This window comes from Myxine glutinosa, chromosome 2 (assembly GCF_964187855.1).
Source record: "Myxine glutinosa chromosome 2, kmMyxGlut1.1, whole genome shotgun sequence".
NCBI classification, from domain to species: Eukaryota; Metazoa; Chordata; class Myxini; order Myxiniformes; family Myxinidae; genus Myxine; species Myxine glutinosa.
Genome location: NC_136262.1, coordinates 251,219,338 through 251,237,107, shown reverse-complemented (window position 1 = coordinate 251,237,107; position 17,770 = coordinate 251,219,338). Strand labels below are relative to the sequence as shown.

General features: G+C 44.0%; 1 protein-coding gene across 2 annotated transcripts in view; it reads left to right on the top strand.

Annotated features, from left to right (window-relative positions):
- The window catches only part of PWWP2B (PWWP domain containing 2B), a 56,120-nt gene that overhangs the window by 9,153 nt on the left and 29,197 nt on the right, over positions 1-17,770 (top strand). For both annotated transcript variants that reach the window (XM_068105940.2, XM_068105941.2), the window contains exons 3-4: positions 3,283-3,522; positions 3,667-4,872. In XM_068105940.2, coding sequence (XP_067962041.2) covers positions 3,283-3,522; positions 3,667-4,841 — 1,415 coding nt within the window. In that variant the 3' untranslated portion in view covers positions 4,842-4,872. The remainder of the gene's footprint in view (positions 1-3,282; positions 3,523-3,666; positions 4,873-17,770) is intronic.

Here is a 17,770-nt window from a genome sequence, read left to right as displayed (position 1 = left end):
TTGTTTTTTTGTTTGTGGTTAATCATTTTTTTTTTCACGTTTAGATCACTCTGTAGACCACAGTTATTATTGGAAACTCCTGTAACTTCGCATATCAGAGTCCTATAGAGATACCCTTCAGCACACAAAATTTTGAAGGTCAAGGTCAAAGGTCAAGGTCACTTTGCGGTCAATCATGGAGGTCAACGAAACCCTTATTTTTTGAGTAACTTTGATCGGATCGTCTCCAAACTTCATGGGAATCTAGTATATGGTCCGGCGCTCAGCTGATTAGTTTTTGGTGGCGATCGGCCTTGACCTTCATGGTTAGCGCTGGAGGTCGAAAATTATTGACCCCAAGGTCAAATTTTGAAATCGTAGGTACCATATCGAGTAATACCTCATATGAATGCCCTTGATGAGTGCTTCCCAGATCTGTAAACAGTTTGACGCTATGACGTCATTTGATGACGTCATGACGAAAAAACGGAATTTTCACATTTTGGCAAGATACGGTTCACCCTGTGGGTGACATATGTTTATTATTTATTTTAAGTATCAAGAAGGTGATTTGTGTTCTATAGTTTTCAATTCAACTAAAATAAAATAAAGGTTTTCGAGGTTGTAAAAATTTTTTTGGGAAGTTTACCGCTGATGATGCAGTGTCTTTTTTACACCACCTTATTTAACACGTTAAACTAGTTCTTCGTGCCTGTTGTTTGTGTCCTTTATGACATCCTTAAAAACAGTAAGTTTCTTGTTTGGACTGATTTTCAGGTTTGTTTGACTGTTACACAGGCAGACAGAGTAATAAAATCGCACCCGTGTCCAAAGGACATTTGGCATTTTTCATTTGGCATTTAGTTCAGTTTGGCATTTTTACGATGAAATAGACAAACCTTAGAAAAGAACAAAACCCTTTAGAAATACTCTTTAGAATTACCCTTTAGAACCTATTATAATTACCCATTAGAACCTCTTAGAATTAAACACGGTGGGTTAGAAGGTTCTTCTTCTTCATTTTTATGGATGGACATATCCAAATATACAGTCGTGGCCAAAAATATTGGCACCCTTGCACTTTTTTCAAATAATGCACCATTTCTTCCAGAAAATTGTCGAAATAAAAAATATTTTGGTATCCACAAATGTATTCCTTCAAGCCTGGTGTTGGCTTAGCGGTTAGGGTGCCGGCTTGGGATCCTAGGATCCTGGGTTTGAATCCCGGTCAATCGCTGAATTAACGCCAGGGGGGTTGACTCAGCCTGTCATCCTTCCGAGGTCAGCAAATTGAGTTCAGTTCACTGGTAATTCCTTGTGTGTTGCAAGAGGTGACTAACAGGTTTGGCGGCAGGAAGGGCATCCGGCCATAAAACATTGCTTCAAAAAGGGGAGCTCGGGACCCGAAAAAAGCCAACCCCTGCTCTGCGGGGAAAAATGGCCTCTCAAGGTGGTTCCACATATATATTCCTTTGGTTTGCAGTGGAAGAAAACCAAAAAAGTTGAAAATATTACTAAATCTAAGCTTATTCCACACAGAAATTCTAAAATGGCCTGGACAATATTATTGGCACCTTTTAGAATACTAGGGCATGCCCGTACTATATATATATCTAAAATTATATCCCCCCCCTCTATTTACATGAAATGGTTTGGTCCATTCGCAAAGCCAAAGCGAACGGCTTGCGAGTACGGTGACAATCCCCCCCCTCTATTTACATGAAATGGTTTGGTCCAAAGCGAATGGCTTGCGAGTACGGTGACAATCCCCCCCCTCTATTTACATGAAATGGTTTGGTCCAAAGCGAACGGCTTGCGAGTACGGTGACAATCCCCCCCCCCTCTATTTACATGAAATGGTTTGGTCCAAAGCGAACGGCTTGCGGAGTTTGGTAAAGAAATCGCCATAGCGTGCACAAACGCGCAGGAAAGCGAAAGAATCGCAAAGTAGTTTTAATTAGTTTTAAAACATAGTTTAACGCCAACATAGTTTGCCAACGTGAAATAAATGAATACGCTCTCAAATGTGCCGTCCGAGGCAGAGTCTGTTCGCCACGTTCGGCACACGTGATAGCTCGCTGCTCTCTGATTGGTTGAATCGTTTTTTGGACATAGCTCGCTAACTACTTGTCCGATTAATATGAAACCTTGAAAAGGCACATCCTCGGGTCCCCAGCAATATACCTGGCAAGTTTCAAGTATATCGGACCCGTGGTTGTCGAGAAACAGCGGTCACAGACAGACACACAGAGATTACTGGCATTATAGATAGATGTTAGAAATAATTAGATTTCAAGCAGATCTTTAAGGTTATTTGGGTCTTCGGGGTCTTTTCGGTCTTCAGGGTCTTTTCGATCTTTTCGGTCTTCGGGGTATTTAAAGGTCTTTGGATTATTTGGGTCTTCGTTGTCATTTGGGTCTTTAACAGTCTTCAGAGTCTTTTGGGTCATCAGTGTTTTGTGGTATTTTGGGTCTTTAACGGTCTTGGGGTCTTTTGGGTATTCGGGGTCTTTATGGGTGTTTGGGGAATTTTGGGTCTTTTGGGTTTTTGTGGTCTTTTGGATCTTTAAGGGTCTTTGGGGTATTTTGGGTTTTCAGGGACTTGTCGGTCTTTTAAGTCCTCTGGGTCATTTGGGGTCTTCAGGGCCATTTGGGTCTTCAGGGTCTTTTCAGTCTTTTGGGTCTTTGGGGGTATATTGGGTCTTCTGGGTCCTTGAGGTCTTCTGAGTCTTTTGTGTTTTTAACAGTCTACAGGGTATTTTGTGTGTTTGAGGTCCTTTGGATCTTTTAACCGGTTGAACCACCGTCGTGTTCAAAGATTGCCCCTTAAATACTCCCACTCAAATCCCTCCTAAAGCACAACTCAATGCCTTTAAAACCTATCCCTATGAAGACACACACACACACACACACACACACACACACACACACACACACACACACACACACACACACACACACACACACACACACACACACACACACATACACACACACACACACACACATACACACACACACACACGCGATGATGTAAGTTTCTGTAGTTTTGATGTCAAGATTTTCATATAATTTCAGCAATTTTCAGTTTCCCTTGTAGAATGCTTATAATCTGCACTGCAGTTGTTGTTCTTTTTTTAAAACCAAACCGTTTTGATTCTGTTGTAAAGGTGTGTGCAACTTCGAGAGATTGGTTTGCCCTTAATGTTTTTTTTCATAATTTGCCTTAAGTAGTTTATTTGCTTTTAATAACTACATCCCTGTACCCTTAAAGTGTTTTTATGGTGATACCTTTCCACCAAGGGCCAGAGCTTTCGCTCTCCCAAGAGACCTGTGCCTATCCTCCGCCACTGCTTCTGCGTCAAACGTACGGGCAGTTCAGGGTGCCCCAGCCCCCGATTCGTCGCATCAAGCGTGCAAAACGACGGACGGCACGTAACGACCCCAGCAAACTAATTGTCAGCTCCATCACGCTGAGGCCTCGCCGTGTATTGTGTGAAAAGTGCAAAAGTGCCGTCTCGGACAAAAGCCACGGCGGAGGCAGTAAGTTTGGGCGCACAATACACTTGTGAGTATGATTTACACTAACGCATTGAAGTGTTGTGTTGATGGGTTATTACATTTTGAAATGTGATTCATAATGGTGAATAGTTATTTTTTTTTTTTGTACATCGAATGCACGCGCAGGTAGAGCAAAGTCGCGAATCGAATCCGGACGGAGAAACAGTGCTCCCTGCAGCCTCATCGATGAGAAGCTGCGGAAACGCAGAGTGGGAGATGCGGATTTAAGTTTGAAGCGCTTGAGGAGAGACAGCAAGGCTGAACATGATTGCTTGGACTCAGACCTGGTTCAAAGGAGCCCTGTAATAAAGATTTCATACAACACACCTCAAGGCAAGGGCGAAGTTGTAAAAATACCATCAAAGGTCTCGTCGAGTTTCGGACAAGTAAAAAATGGCAAGCCTGGACATATTGAAGATGAGCAAACGTGGAGGCCTGCTGTTCCCGCAATGCCAGATTCTCCAGCCTCTATTCCCAAGTTGAGGCTCACGAGGCCATCTCAAAGTCAACAGCAGCAACAGATTACGCCTAAAATCAGGCTTCGGCCACGGGGACCCAAAAATGGAGACACCGTTGCTGTGTACACCGCAGAGTTGGTGAATGAGCAGGTGGCGGATTCTCTTTCACGTGAGGATGAATTTGATCGTGTTGAGCCCCAAAGCCCTTATGGTAACGAATCTGAGACTCGGAAAGTAATTCATCTCCGTATAAAACGTACAACGGAGAAGGAATGTAGCGACCAAGATGGATCACCACGGACTTGCAGGTCAGACGCTTCTGACGAGTCTGCAGAGAGCTGCCACGAATCTGTTCGATCCTCGTTGCACTCCTCTGATATTTCTTCGGATGATTTTCCTCCTGACGGGCCTCCGTTGGTGTCTCATGGAGAGCGCGAGAATAGCCGGCACCGGGCCGTCCCTCCGCTGACCGTTCGGGTACGCACTGCAGACACTGCCATTACAGAATGTTATACACCGGACGGACGCAAGGTGCATGTCGGTGAGGTAGTCTGGGCCAAGATCCATGGTTTTCCTTGGTGGCCCGCCTGTGTGCTTGGCCTAAGCCCGGAGCTCGGGCCCGGTGGTCAGCAGGAGAGCGGCGAGGCTCTCGTCTCGTGGTTCGGTTCTCACACCACGTCGGCAGTCTCACTGGCCAAGCTGGCACCCTTCCAGGAACAGTTCTGCACGCGACTCGACCGTAAGCGGAAAGGTTGTTATCGGCAAGCTGTCTTTGAAGCTGCGCGCACCACAAAACGCCTCACACCGGAGGTGAAGGAGTGGTTGGCAGAGTACAAGACCTGATACGTCTGCCATCTTATCTGAAGCTCTGGGGGTAAGCAAGTCTCATTTGCACATCAGCATTATACCAGACCTATAAACTTGAACGTCATATTGGCATAATTCTATCACCCTGTGGTTCTGAACTTGGTTGGCAGTTATCATTTGCTGCCATATTGATGTGTACATTTCCCTCATATGGCCACTTTGTAGTTGTCTAACAATCAAAATTGCATCTAGCTTTGAATCATCTTACAAAAAGCTACTAGTTTGATATCGGTTTTCACAAGTTAAAAGCTAACGGAAGATTATTTACTTGCACTGCATGAAAAACGACAACTGCACTCGGTAGAGCGTTTGCCTCCGCCAGGCTGAACACTGAACAGTTTACGTTTTGTATCCACTGATAGGCCGCATCTGGATCCGGACCTGAACCAAAATCTTATCAACTTGTTCTTGTCACCTACTCAACTCATCCACTCAAGTTTGTCATAACTCGTCCACAACTTTTTGAAATATCATGCGAAAATATCATGCAATGGTTAAGAATCACTTATGAAATTAAAAAAATTCTCCTATCTGGATCAGGCCAAAAAATTGAATCAGTTCTTCCTTGTCGCACTACCAACATGTCTACCAAGTTTCGTCCAAATCTGCCCATTACGTTTTGAGATATCGTGCTATCTATCGCTATCGTGCTATTTGGCTATTGCTTCAAAAAGGGGACCAAAAAAAAAAAAACAACAACCACGGTCCCCGAAAAAGGCCAACCCCCGCTTGCGGGGAAAAATGGCCTCTAAAGGTGTTTTTATTTATTTATTTTTTTATCACTTTTGGCCCTATCTCTGAATGGTGAAGAATTACTTTTAAAAATTCTAGGATCTGGATCTTCACTAAAATCAAATCATTTCATCCTGCTCACACACCCAACCTCTCCACAAAATTTCGGCCACAATCTTTTGAAATATCCTGTTGACAAACAAACTGGCAGGGGTGAAAATATAACCTCCGTCCACTTTTAGTGGTGGAGGTAACAACAGCACAAGATACATCTTCACAACACTTGACTCTGATTGCGTTCACACTGTGGGTGCATGCCTGGTTCCTGGTTATTCAGTCCAGATGTCACAGGTTTTAGCCTGTGATTCGTCTGACTAGGGAATTTACTGATGGGATTGTGACCAAACTTGGCGCAAATGATATATGGTATGTTGCAACTCAGGTTTGTTCATGGCATGAAAAAGTTGGGGTCTCAGGGGGCCTCCTGGGAGTCGAAGTGGATCGATGTTTGACCACCCCAAAATAGGAATTCGCTTTTTTCTCTGAAACTACAGACACAATTTCGATGAAACTTGGCCACAGCCTTCATCACCCTTGATAAACCAAAGTTTGTTCACAGTATGAAAAAATATCGGGCCCTATGGATGTTTACCAGGGTGGGGGGGAGGAGGGAGGGTTGCCCCCCAAAAGAGGTATTTACTTTTCCCTCTGAAACTACACACACTATTTTGATGAAACTTGACCACAACCTTCATCACCTGTGATGTACCAAAAGTGTGTTCACGACATTAGAAAAATCGGGATCTATAGCCCTATAGGGGTTTATGGGGGGAGCAGGGGTTTTCTCCCCCAAAATATCTATTTGCTCTCTCCTCCGAAACTACACATGCAGTTTTGAGGAAACTTGACCGCAACCTTCATCACCCGTGGTGTACCAATGGTTGTTCACGGCATTAGATCACGGCATTAATCGGGATGTATGGGGGTTTATGGGGTGGAGTTTGACCCCCAAAAGTGTATTGGTTTTTTTGTTTGTTTAAAGTCTTATGGTTACATTAGTATGATTCTACCTGCTGACCTGTCTTCTAGCAACCATTGAAATTGGTTTAAAATACCGTGATACGGTCGAAAATACCTTTAGTCGGTGTAGTATACTGCTTTATTCCAACAGACTAGCAAGGACCCTTGAGACAGAGTTCAACGGAAAACCCTCCCTTTGTTTGGGCAGTGTATAGGCAACAAAGCGCTGCCTTACATGCTCCCGGAAGTTTATGTTTACTGCGAACCCAGTGTTAATTTTAGTCATCCACATACTTATTGGCAAAAAAGAATGTTATGAAATTGTTTTATGAGACAAAAATTGGTAATTGGGAATTCAATTTTTACATGTAGCCTGCGTCCATGTGGAATCTATATATTAGTGAACTAGAAAAGGTGCATTAAAAGTATTTTAGTCCATTTAAATAGAACGTAAAGGAAAAGCATGGCGACTGTGATATATGTCAGGGTCGACCGCTTCGACGTGTTCATATTAAAATGGCGGTCAGTGAAATCAGCATGGCTAATCGGATATATATATATATATATATATATATATATATATATATATATATATATATATATATATATATATTGTTACAGTCCGCGGATTAGATGTTATTTTTTACCGAGCGGTGGTGTAACTGCGGCCGAACAGTTGTTCCCCGACTAAACCCGATTCACCCAAACGTTGGCCGTATCGCGCCACAGATACTCAATCTGGAAAACTCTAAAGCGACCGAATGCAAAGAGGAAGAAGAAGACGTACAGAAGAGTAACGGGGTTTATTATGTACACATACACAAGCAAGAAGAACAGTCACGATTATTTACAGGGGACATGAGACGCAGGCGACACAGTGCAAATTACTAGCTTATCTAACAGGCTTACTTAATACCCAGGACAGAACAAACGAAAACACAGACTCACGCGGGGAATTGCAGAGTGGATTGACTGGAAGGAGAGGAAAGTCCACTGGGTCCGGCAGCACGATCCGCACGTTCTGCAGCCGCCGTTCCTTCGCGGCCCTGCTCCGAACTGCCGTCCAGGCCCCTAAGCGGCTGGTGAGCGTTGTTGCTGCTGCTGCTGTAGACGCTGCCGCTGGCGAGCAAGGTGACGAATAGCAGGCTTTTGCACTTCCCTGGATGACATCTGCTTTTGGACCTCACAACTCAGCTCTGCTCTGACGACCCAGCTCTTTCCTTTGCACCTCACCACGCAGCTCAGCTCAGCCTTGGACCTTTTTGCAACTCTCGCGCAACTCTCGGTGGGGGCTGATGCAACGGGTTTTATAACCCCCGCCCTTCACCCTTTGCGAACCTCCCCCAAGCATTCTCTCTCCGCCCTCTCAAGCCAAACCCCTCGTTCTGGGTTGGATGAGCGGGGCCGACTTACTCCTCCCCTCTATGACGAGGTGGAGACCCGCCTTTCTTCCCCAACCCTGCCTCGTGGTCAATGGCGGCTTTGGAGGGGATGTAATTGCCAAATTGAGGCTTGGCCATTACGAAAGGGGAAATGGAGGTTTTTTTGGGAATGGGAATGAAGGGAATCTATCTCTTTTACTCGGTGCAATGGAGTGTCATGTTAATGGATGACAAGGCCTTACCCTAAAACACATAATAAGGATATAAACTGCTGAACAAGGGTTTTATCGGGTCCTGCAATGTGGTGTTTCATGGAATAACTACCGGGACGCCCTTTTTACTTTTACACAACACTGGAGGCCGGAGGCGCAGAATAAACAATAATAATAATAAAGCACACAATAAAAAAAATACAGTCCTCATATCCGCAACAATATATATATATATATATATATATATATATATATATATATATATATATATATATATATATATATATATACATATATATATATATATATATATATATATATATATATATATATATATATATATACTGTATATATATATATATATATATATATATATATATATATATATATATATATATATATATACTGTATATATATACTGTATATATATATATATATATAGATATATATATATATATACAGTAGTGACCCCTAATTCTGAACGCCCCTCATCTCGAACTACTCTAATTCCGAACCGTAAATTCGAGAAAATTTGGTCCCTAATTCCGAATGTATTTCTATAACCGAACCGCCAACATAGCGTTAGCGTCGTTCATATTTCCCGCCGCGAGCGTCGTTCATATTTCCAGTGCTGAAATTAGAGAACTGTGCTTCCATTGGTCTAAAACACAGGCCATTGTTGAAAAGTGGCACCCTAATAAAGCAGTGGTTAACAGGAGCATTAACTTGTTCAGTGACAATGTGATTGACCACTTCAGAAAAATTAAGAAAAGTCGCCAACACCAGGCAACTTTGGAGAGGTGGTTCTCTAAAGAAAGCAAGCCTTGTGAGCCCCAACCCTCTACAAGTGGTGTTAAGAGACAAAGAGAGCAAACACCAGAAGCACAGTCATCTGATGTTAGCTTGGAAGGTGCCTCACCTTCCAAGCAATAAAACCCTCTCCCTCCTTCCTCCTCTCCAGCTTCCACATGCACCATCAGAACTCTCCACTAAGGTAAATGCAGTTATTTTCATGTTAGTACATTTATTTCTTGTTTTTATGATTATTATTATTAGATATTTAGGGCAATTACTCATCTTATTTTACCTTGAATCATGTGTATTTGCAGTTAACAGTGTCTTGATAATGGGTTTTTGGGGTCCAGGAACGGATTAATTCACTTTCCATTATTTCTTATGAGGAAAATAGTTTCTAATTCCGAACTTTTCCCAATCCGAACTGCCGCTGGAACGAATTAAATTCGGATTTAGAGGTCCCACTGTATATATATATAATATATATAGATAGTATATATATATTATATATATATATATACAGTCGCAAATCTTTGTATATATATATATTATATATATATTATAAAATTGAAATCTTGCGTGTTTGTGTGTAACATTCGATCGGTCCGGGGGCGTGGCTAACCCCTTTGAGAGAGTAGTAATATCCACCATTTTATTAACTCGCATAGCTTTGAGCCCTGTTTTGTAGGCCCGTGGTGTCTTGCTCTCTCTCTCTCAGTTTTATTTCAAATCAAATTCGATATATCATTTCATTTTTCACAGTCGCTAACATAGTTTTAGACTCGGTTGAAAAAAACCGGGAAGAAAATCCGATGAAAGTTTCCGTTTATAGAACGAAATGAATTCTGAAAGGCTTGTATCTTCAAGGCCATTGAGTCTCTCTCACGCCTTTATGTTCAATCTAACTCGCCATATGATTTCATTTTTATCGATGGTTTTAGACTCGGTAAAAGAAATAATTGAGAACATTCACGCACACACGGGAAATTGCAGAGATATATTTTAAAAATCGCGCCACGTTGATATACCAAAATACACCGCCTAAAATAACAGGCATACAGTATATATCTTCGTTATTTAAACCAACATTATTACCCGGAAGTAAAATATGTTTCAGGAAATTACCGCGAGATATTTCTTTGATTTTTTTTTATTATTTATATGCGCATACACTTTAAATAGGTTTATTTGAAATCTTTAATTTTCACAATGTAATTTATTTGTCATTTGATGATCGGCAAAAATATGTTTCAGGAAATTACCGAGAGATATTTCTTCGATTTTTTAAATTATTAACGCTTCCATCTGATTTCATTTTTATCGATGGTTTTAGACTCGGTAAAATAAATAATTGAGAACATTCACGCACACACGGGAAATTGCAGAGATATATTTTAAAAATCGCGCCACGTTGATATACGAAAATACACCGCCTAAAATAACAGGCATAGAGTATATATCTTCGTTATTTCATCCCACATTATTACCCGGAAGTAAAATATGTTTCAGGAAATTACCGAGAGATATTTCTTCGATTTTTTTTATTATTTATATGCGCATACACTTTAAATAGGTTTATTTGAAATCTTTAATTTTCACAATGTAATTAATTTGTCATTTGATGATCGGCAAAACGATAGCACAAACACAATACTATTTGCAGGAAGAATGTCGTATCAACCCTCCGACGGCGCTACGGACGCGGACAACGAATCACACCTCACGTCTATGGATGCGAATAGCAACATCCGCACGAATCAGTCATCAATGATTTTCATTGACGCGCCTGGAGGGCACAGGGAAGACGTTTCTTATTAACCTGATTCTCTCTAAAGTGAGAGCGAGTGGAGAAGTTGCCCTTGCGGTGGCCTCATCTGGCATAGCTGCTACCCTCATGCCTGGTGGAAGAACAGCGCACTCAAGGTTCCAAATCCCTCTGACACCGAGGGAAGATGGCGTATGCAACATCGATAAAAATTCCACTATCGCAGACCTCTTTCGAAGTACAAAACTCATCGTGTGGGATGAGTGTCCTATGATCAGGAGAGAGAGTTTCGAGGCTGTGGATCGCACGTTGCGTGATGTATGTGACAAAGACGAGCCTTTTGGAGGGATCTTGACGATATGGTGTGGTGATTTCCGTCAACTTCTGCCCGTGGTGAAAAGAGGGTGTGATGCTGACGTTGAGAATGCGTGCATAAAGAAGTCCTACTTATGGCAGAGCTTTGGAATGTTTCACTTGAGAACTAATATGCGACTGACCGACGGAAGTGGGCAGTTTTCAAGATTTTTGCTCGACATCGGTGAGGATAGAATCGAGAAAAATGCGGATGATGAGATAGATTTGCCAGAGGATATACTGCTGACAGCGAGTGGGCTCGATGAGTGCATCGATACCATATATCCATCATTCGCCAATCCGATGGAGGTTTTTTCAGCAAGGTCTATATTAGTGCCCCTCAACGATATGATGCGAAACATCAATTCAAGATGCATCACAAGGTTCCCTGGTGCTAGCAAGGAGTATGCTGCGTTCAACAGTGTGACTGAGGGTACTGATGCGACGCACTCCCCAACGGAATTCCTAGATTCCGTTGAAGTCTCGGGATTGCCGCCGCACAACCTCGAGCTCAAAAAAGGATCCCCTATCATTTTGATGCGGAACTTGGACCCTCCGAAACTTTGCAACGGGACGCGTATGATTGTTGAGGACATGCTTCGAAATATTATAGTTGCGAGGATCATAAGTTCAACGTTTGAAGGCGAAACTGTAATGCTCCCTCGGATCCGACTAAATCTGTCGGAAGCTGAGGATATCCCTTTGCAGCGCTGCCAGTTCCCCATACAATCCTGCTTCGCAATGACGATCCATAAGGCACAAGGGCAAACTATAGAGAATGTGCTGGTCTACCTGGAGAAACCGGTCTTCCAGCATGGTCAGCTGTATGTGGCGCTCAGTCGAGGGAAGAGGAAAGAGAACGTGCGAGTTTATGTAAATGGGGGATCGTCGACAAAGAACATCGTCATCAGAAGTGTCCTCTGACAACAAAATCGTGGTAGTCCACGGGTCGCGTGTTTTTTCTAAAAAAAAAAAAAAAAAAAAAAACGTGATCGGAGATAAGGGCCGAAATCACGTGTCACAGGTAAGTGATTTAGAACGCTGGAGAGGTGAGCCTTATGGCTTGCTGGCCCAAATAATCTCCCTGATGATGTCCAGCGTTCGCTTTAGTTCTATTCTCATATCTATTCAGACTGATATTGACCCAACGGGTCATGGGTCGTCTAGTATATATATATATATATATACAAAGGTTTGCGGTTGGGAGTAAATCCAAATGACTCCATGGTAAGATCTCCAACCTTTAATTGAACAAACAATGACAACGTTTCGATTAACAACATGTGAAGCCACCCGCCTCCGTTAATCTTCCTCAAGAGTGATAAAATCATCTCAACATCCCCTTATATGCAAAGTGGGTGGGGTATATGCAAAGTGGGGTGGGTAAAGCTGGACAGCCAATGAAACCGTATCACACCGCTCTCGTAAACGGAGACGTTATTGACCAAATTCAAAAATCAACCGCATATTAACGGCATAAAATAATCCTGTAAGCAATGCTGGATTATAACTCAAGTGTTTAGAAAATCAGGAACAATCATTAAATTTATTTAAAAGTTAAACTTGTAAACAATTAAATTGTAAATTAAATTAAAACTGTAAATATATTAAAGCAAATTTTTTTTTAAGATAAAATAAAATTGCAATAATATCAAGATCATCACATGTGGCCCTCTGCGGTAAAGGGGAATGCGGGAAGTGGGGGGGTAGTAGGGGGGGATAAAATGGGGGGGGGGGAACTAGAGGGGGGGTGGAAGCATAGGGGGGGGGGGGTTTGGGAGAGGGGTGGTTTGGGGGGGGGGGGAGGGGGCAAATTGTCCGAATAAAAACCTTGTGTGACATATTATGTGGACTCGTTCAAAGTACGGAATGCCTGCTTCGTTTACACAAGAGTGGGTCAAACGCTACCGGTAAGTCAACTACCTCTTGTGTGATCGAGGTAACAGTTTCTTCTGTGTGCCAAGCCTCCAAAACACGTCTTCTGTTTCTGTTGGGTGTGGAACCCAAAATATTAACCCTATTAACAAAATATTAACCTATATTAACAAAATATTAAGGGTTAATATTTTGGGTTCCACACCCAACAGAAACAGAAGACGTGTTTTGGAGGCTTGGCACACAGAATAAACTGTTACCTCGATCACACAAGAGGTAGTTGACTTACCGGTAGCGTTTGACCCACTCTTGTGTAAACGAAGCAGGCAATCCGTACTTTGAACAACGAGTCCACATAATATGTCACACAAGGTTTTTATTCGGACAATTTGCCCCCTCCCGCTCCCTCCTCCCCCACTCCCTCCAAACCACCCCTCTCCCAAACCCCCCCCCCCCCCTCTGCTTCCACCCCCCCCTCTGGTTCCCCCCCCCCCATTTTATCCCCCCCTATAACCCCCCTACAGTTCCCGCATTCCCCTTTACCGCAGAGGGCCACATGTGATGATCTTGATATTATTGCAATTTTATTTTATCTTTAAAAAATTTTTGCTTTAATATATTTACAGTTTTAATTTAATTTACAATTTAATTGTTTACAAGTTTAACTTTTAAATAAATTTAATGATTGTTCCTGATTTTCTAAACACTTGAGTTATAATCCAGCATTGCTTACAGGATTATTTTGAGCCGTTAATATGCGGTTGATTTTTGAATTTTGTCAATAACGTCTCCGTTCACGAGAGCGGTGTGATACGGTTTCATTGGCTGTCCAGCTTTGCCCACCCCACTTTGCATATAAGGGGATGTTGAGATGATTTTATCACTCTTGAGGAAGATTAACGGAGGTGTGTGGCTTCACATGTTGTTAATCGAAACGTTGAGTCATTGTTTGATCAATTAAAGGTTGGAGATCTTACCATGGTCATACATACATATATATGTATATATATATATATATATATATATATATATATATATATATATATATATATATATATATATATATATATACATATATATGTATACATATATATGTATACATATATATGTATACATATATATGTATACATATATATGTATACATATATATGTATACATATATATGTATACATATATATGTATATATATATATATATATATTGTTACGGATCGCGGATTAGATGTTATTTACCGAGCGGTGGTATTGCCGCGACCTAACAGTTCCCCCGATTCTTCCCCAACTCACCCGATTCCACCCGAACGTTGGCCAAATCGCGCTACGCTAAATCAATGATTGGAAAGGACACAACGACTGGGATAAATGAAACGACGCCAGGGGTACAGTTCTCAAGACCTCCGGAGGAGGGTATAATTAGTGGTGGAGAAAAGGGGTAGATTACAAGGTAGAGTGAGGTAAAAGACACAGAAGAGATGGGCACTTAAATACAATCTTATCTTAGCCCAGACAGACCACAGACAAACGGAACAAGGCTGACTTACACAGGGATTGATGGCAGGAAGGGACAGGCAGTCGATAGCACAAGGTGCACCTTGGCTCAGGGACAGGATAAAGCACGGTCCAGTCCAGAGATGCGGGGAGGTGTCACAGCGCTCGGAAGGGACGTCTCTCTTGCTTCAAGCTCAGCGCGCATCTGACGTCACCTCCCTCTTCCTGCACATGCTCAGCGGGGAGTGACACGCCCGCGGCTGGTTGGCTCCGCCCCAGATGGGACCGGTCCGCCACTTCCATTGGGTGCGGGGGTTACCGGGCTCCGCCCTTGACGAGGAGCTGACAGGGAGCCCCTATTTGGTAACCCCGTCGAGCACATGTTTGATGGCGGCTCGTGGGGAAGGCCTCGTGCCCTCCCAACACCCCCCTACCAACCAAGCCGGAGTGAGGACGCGCACTCCCTGTGCACGCCGCCGCCGTTGCTGTTGTTGTTGTTTCTGAACCGTGAGGAAGAGCTGCGGGGAGGTATTGGGAGGTCCTAAACTTCCTAACGGTGCCATACAATCACATTCTGGTGCAACGAAGGGTCAGAATTAATGGAAACGAATCCTTAACTGACATAGACTAAGAATAACTAGCAAGATGTCCTATAGTTGTCTACGTGAGATGCGGTGGACCTGGATGCGACATTTAATGGGGGGAAATGGGGGGGAGGTCGGGTCTACAGAGTGTTGTTTACAGAAAATGGGACTAGGGAATGGGGGATTGTGGATAGTTGGGAAGTATTGAGGAAATAGGGGAATATTTACAAGCGGATATGGATGGATGCAAATCCCATATCCGCAACATTGCACCCTTCTCTACCTCGGGGCGTCCCGACCCGATAAATTTTTACCTACTTTAGTGTGGCACTCAGATGTAGTTCCCTCTACTATTAACTCAACCCTGAGTGCGACAGTTTTACAGATGTTCACAAATGAGTAAATATGTCCCCCTGCGACGTTGCACCCTTCTCCTAACAGAAACACACCCACAGGATAACCGAATCGCGGAAAGCATCCTCAAACTAAACATACAGCCGGTAGGGAGCATCATTTATACAAGACTGATATTTACACTACGATCCAGGACCTGTTCTTTGAGGAACACATGCAGATGTTATGCATAGAGAGAGAGAGCACGCATGCCAGCATCGATACACCAACCCACGAGTGCCCTGTGGCCCTACGGCCTTTAATAATGTGCAGAGCACCCCGTCCAAGCACCAAAGGCACCACCCCATACGCACAGTCAGCACCATCCGGTGCACCAATAAAGTGTTCAGTAACAATGCACAATTAAGTGTCAATGGTCACCGGTGGTGTCGCAGCCGGCCGATGTTCTGCCGCTGGTCTTGCCTTCTTGGAGTGCACTTGGCCTTCTGGCTTCTTTAGAAAGAAAGAAAGGCGCCAACCGCGTCCATTTCTAAATTGTGGCCGTCAGGGGGGCCAACTAAAAGTGGTTCACCTGTATGGCATAGGTGCCACGTTGACCCAGAGGTCCATCCACGGGTGGTGCTTGACCGCCAAAGAACTGCGGTCCATTGTGGGCGGCCACCAAAATTGCGGTCCATATGGTGTATCGATCCAGGCAGCAAGCAGCGGAAGTACAGGCCCACAACTGCGGAGCCAGCACCTCTCTCTCCTCTCTCTCTGCCCCAAAGCCAGATCCTCGGAGGTGGGAGACAAAAGAAGACAAGTGAGTAAGGTGGTAAGGGCGCAAAAGTGCACGCAATACTAGGTAATGCACACTGGGGGCACATGGGAACCAGGTGAGACAGGTATGTTCCTACCGTACGCCCCCCCCCCCCCACCAGGTAACCTACATTGCCCCTCCCTTACCCCTTACTGTATCCACAAAACACAACACTACCCATAAACATCTACTTTACACATCAACAAACGTCCCTACTGTCTTCCCCGTTCCTCCCATAAACCAAATTCGTCTTCTCTCCCTCAAGCGCATTTGCGCTGATCCACAACACTCACTACTCATACACTGCTCCACACACCTGTCCAGTTCTCACACAGCATCATCTCATCTAACTACTCCCCTCTGAAACTTGCGCTTCCCAGTCGTCCCTTTAAACTATTGCGCTCCCTCGTCATTATCATCCACTCTAATCTACCTGTGTCCCCTCTACAGGTATCCTTGTCACTAACTAATCTTAACGTTGCCTAATGTCATCTTCGCTAGATCCCTACACACAATATCCTAACCCACCCGGCTAGTTTTCACTGCCATACACCCCATAAACTAGTGCTCCTTTGCCCCCCATCATGGGAAGGGTGGCAGGGATGCCACCCTTACCCACCGTCATACGGCGCGAGTGGGACCTTGTGGGACCACCTCGTATGCGAGTCGTTGCCCGCCTGCCGGACCCCGTGCGTCGCCCCTTGCGGGGTCAGCGCGGGGCCGAACCGGCCGGGCCCCCACAGTACATTACCCCCAAGGGGCTCCCGTGCCTCCCCTGTCCCTCTAAAAACTACCCCTGTTGGTGTCGATGCATGGGTCACACTTCCGCAACCCGCTACCCATTCCATACCACCACAACCTTGGTCACTCACGCCTCGCACCTCTCCCATCACCGGACCCTCTCGCTCGCACCCTCGTTCCATACCCTCCGGACCAGCCATACACCTCACTCTTGGCCTCTCACGAACATCCGGGTCCATCTCGACCCCCAAGCTTATTAAATCACCTGGCGCATCATACGCACGACCATATTGGTCACCACTTACACCGGGTCCGCTTTCTCTTCGCTTCTCCTCCATCACCTGCGAATCCCTCATCCGGTTAATGAGCACATCATCACGATCCGAACACAGACTTTGGACCAATTCTTTTACTTCCTCCTTTATCTCTTTCTTATCCTCTCTCCGTCGCTTCTTAATTTCGCTCACCCCTTCTTCCACTTCTTCTAATTTCTGCTTCACCTCCTTCATCTCCTCGTGCGCCCCCTTAAGTTCTTCCTCTAACTCCACCTTATTTTTTTCTATTTGCTCCCGCACCTCCCGCTCTTTAACCTCCATCACCTCTACCACCTTGTTCATTTTCCTCGTCAGGTCCTCATGTACCGTCTGACACTCTTTTTTAATTACCCCTACGTCCTTTTTCATCTCCTTCTGTGTCGATTTTAAACCCTCTATTACCGCTGTGTTCTTCTTTACCTGGTCCCCCAACTCCTTTTGTCCCACTGTCAGTTGTTCTACTCCCAGCGTCAACTCCTCTATACCACCTTG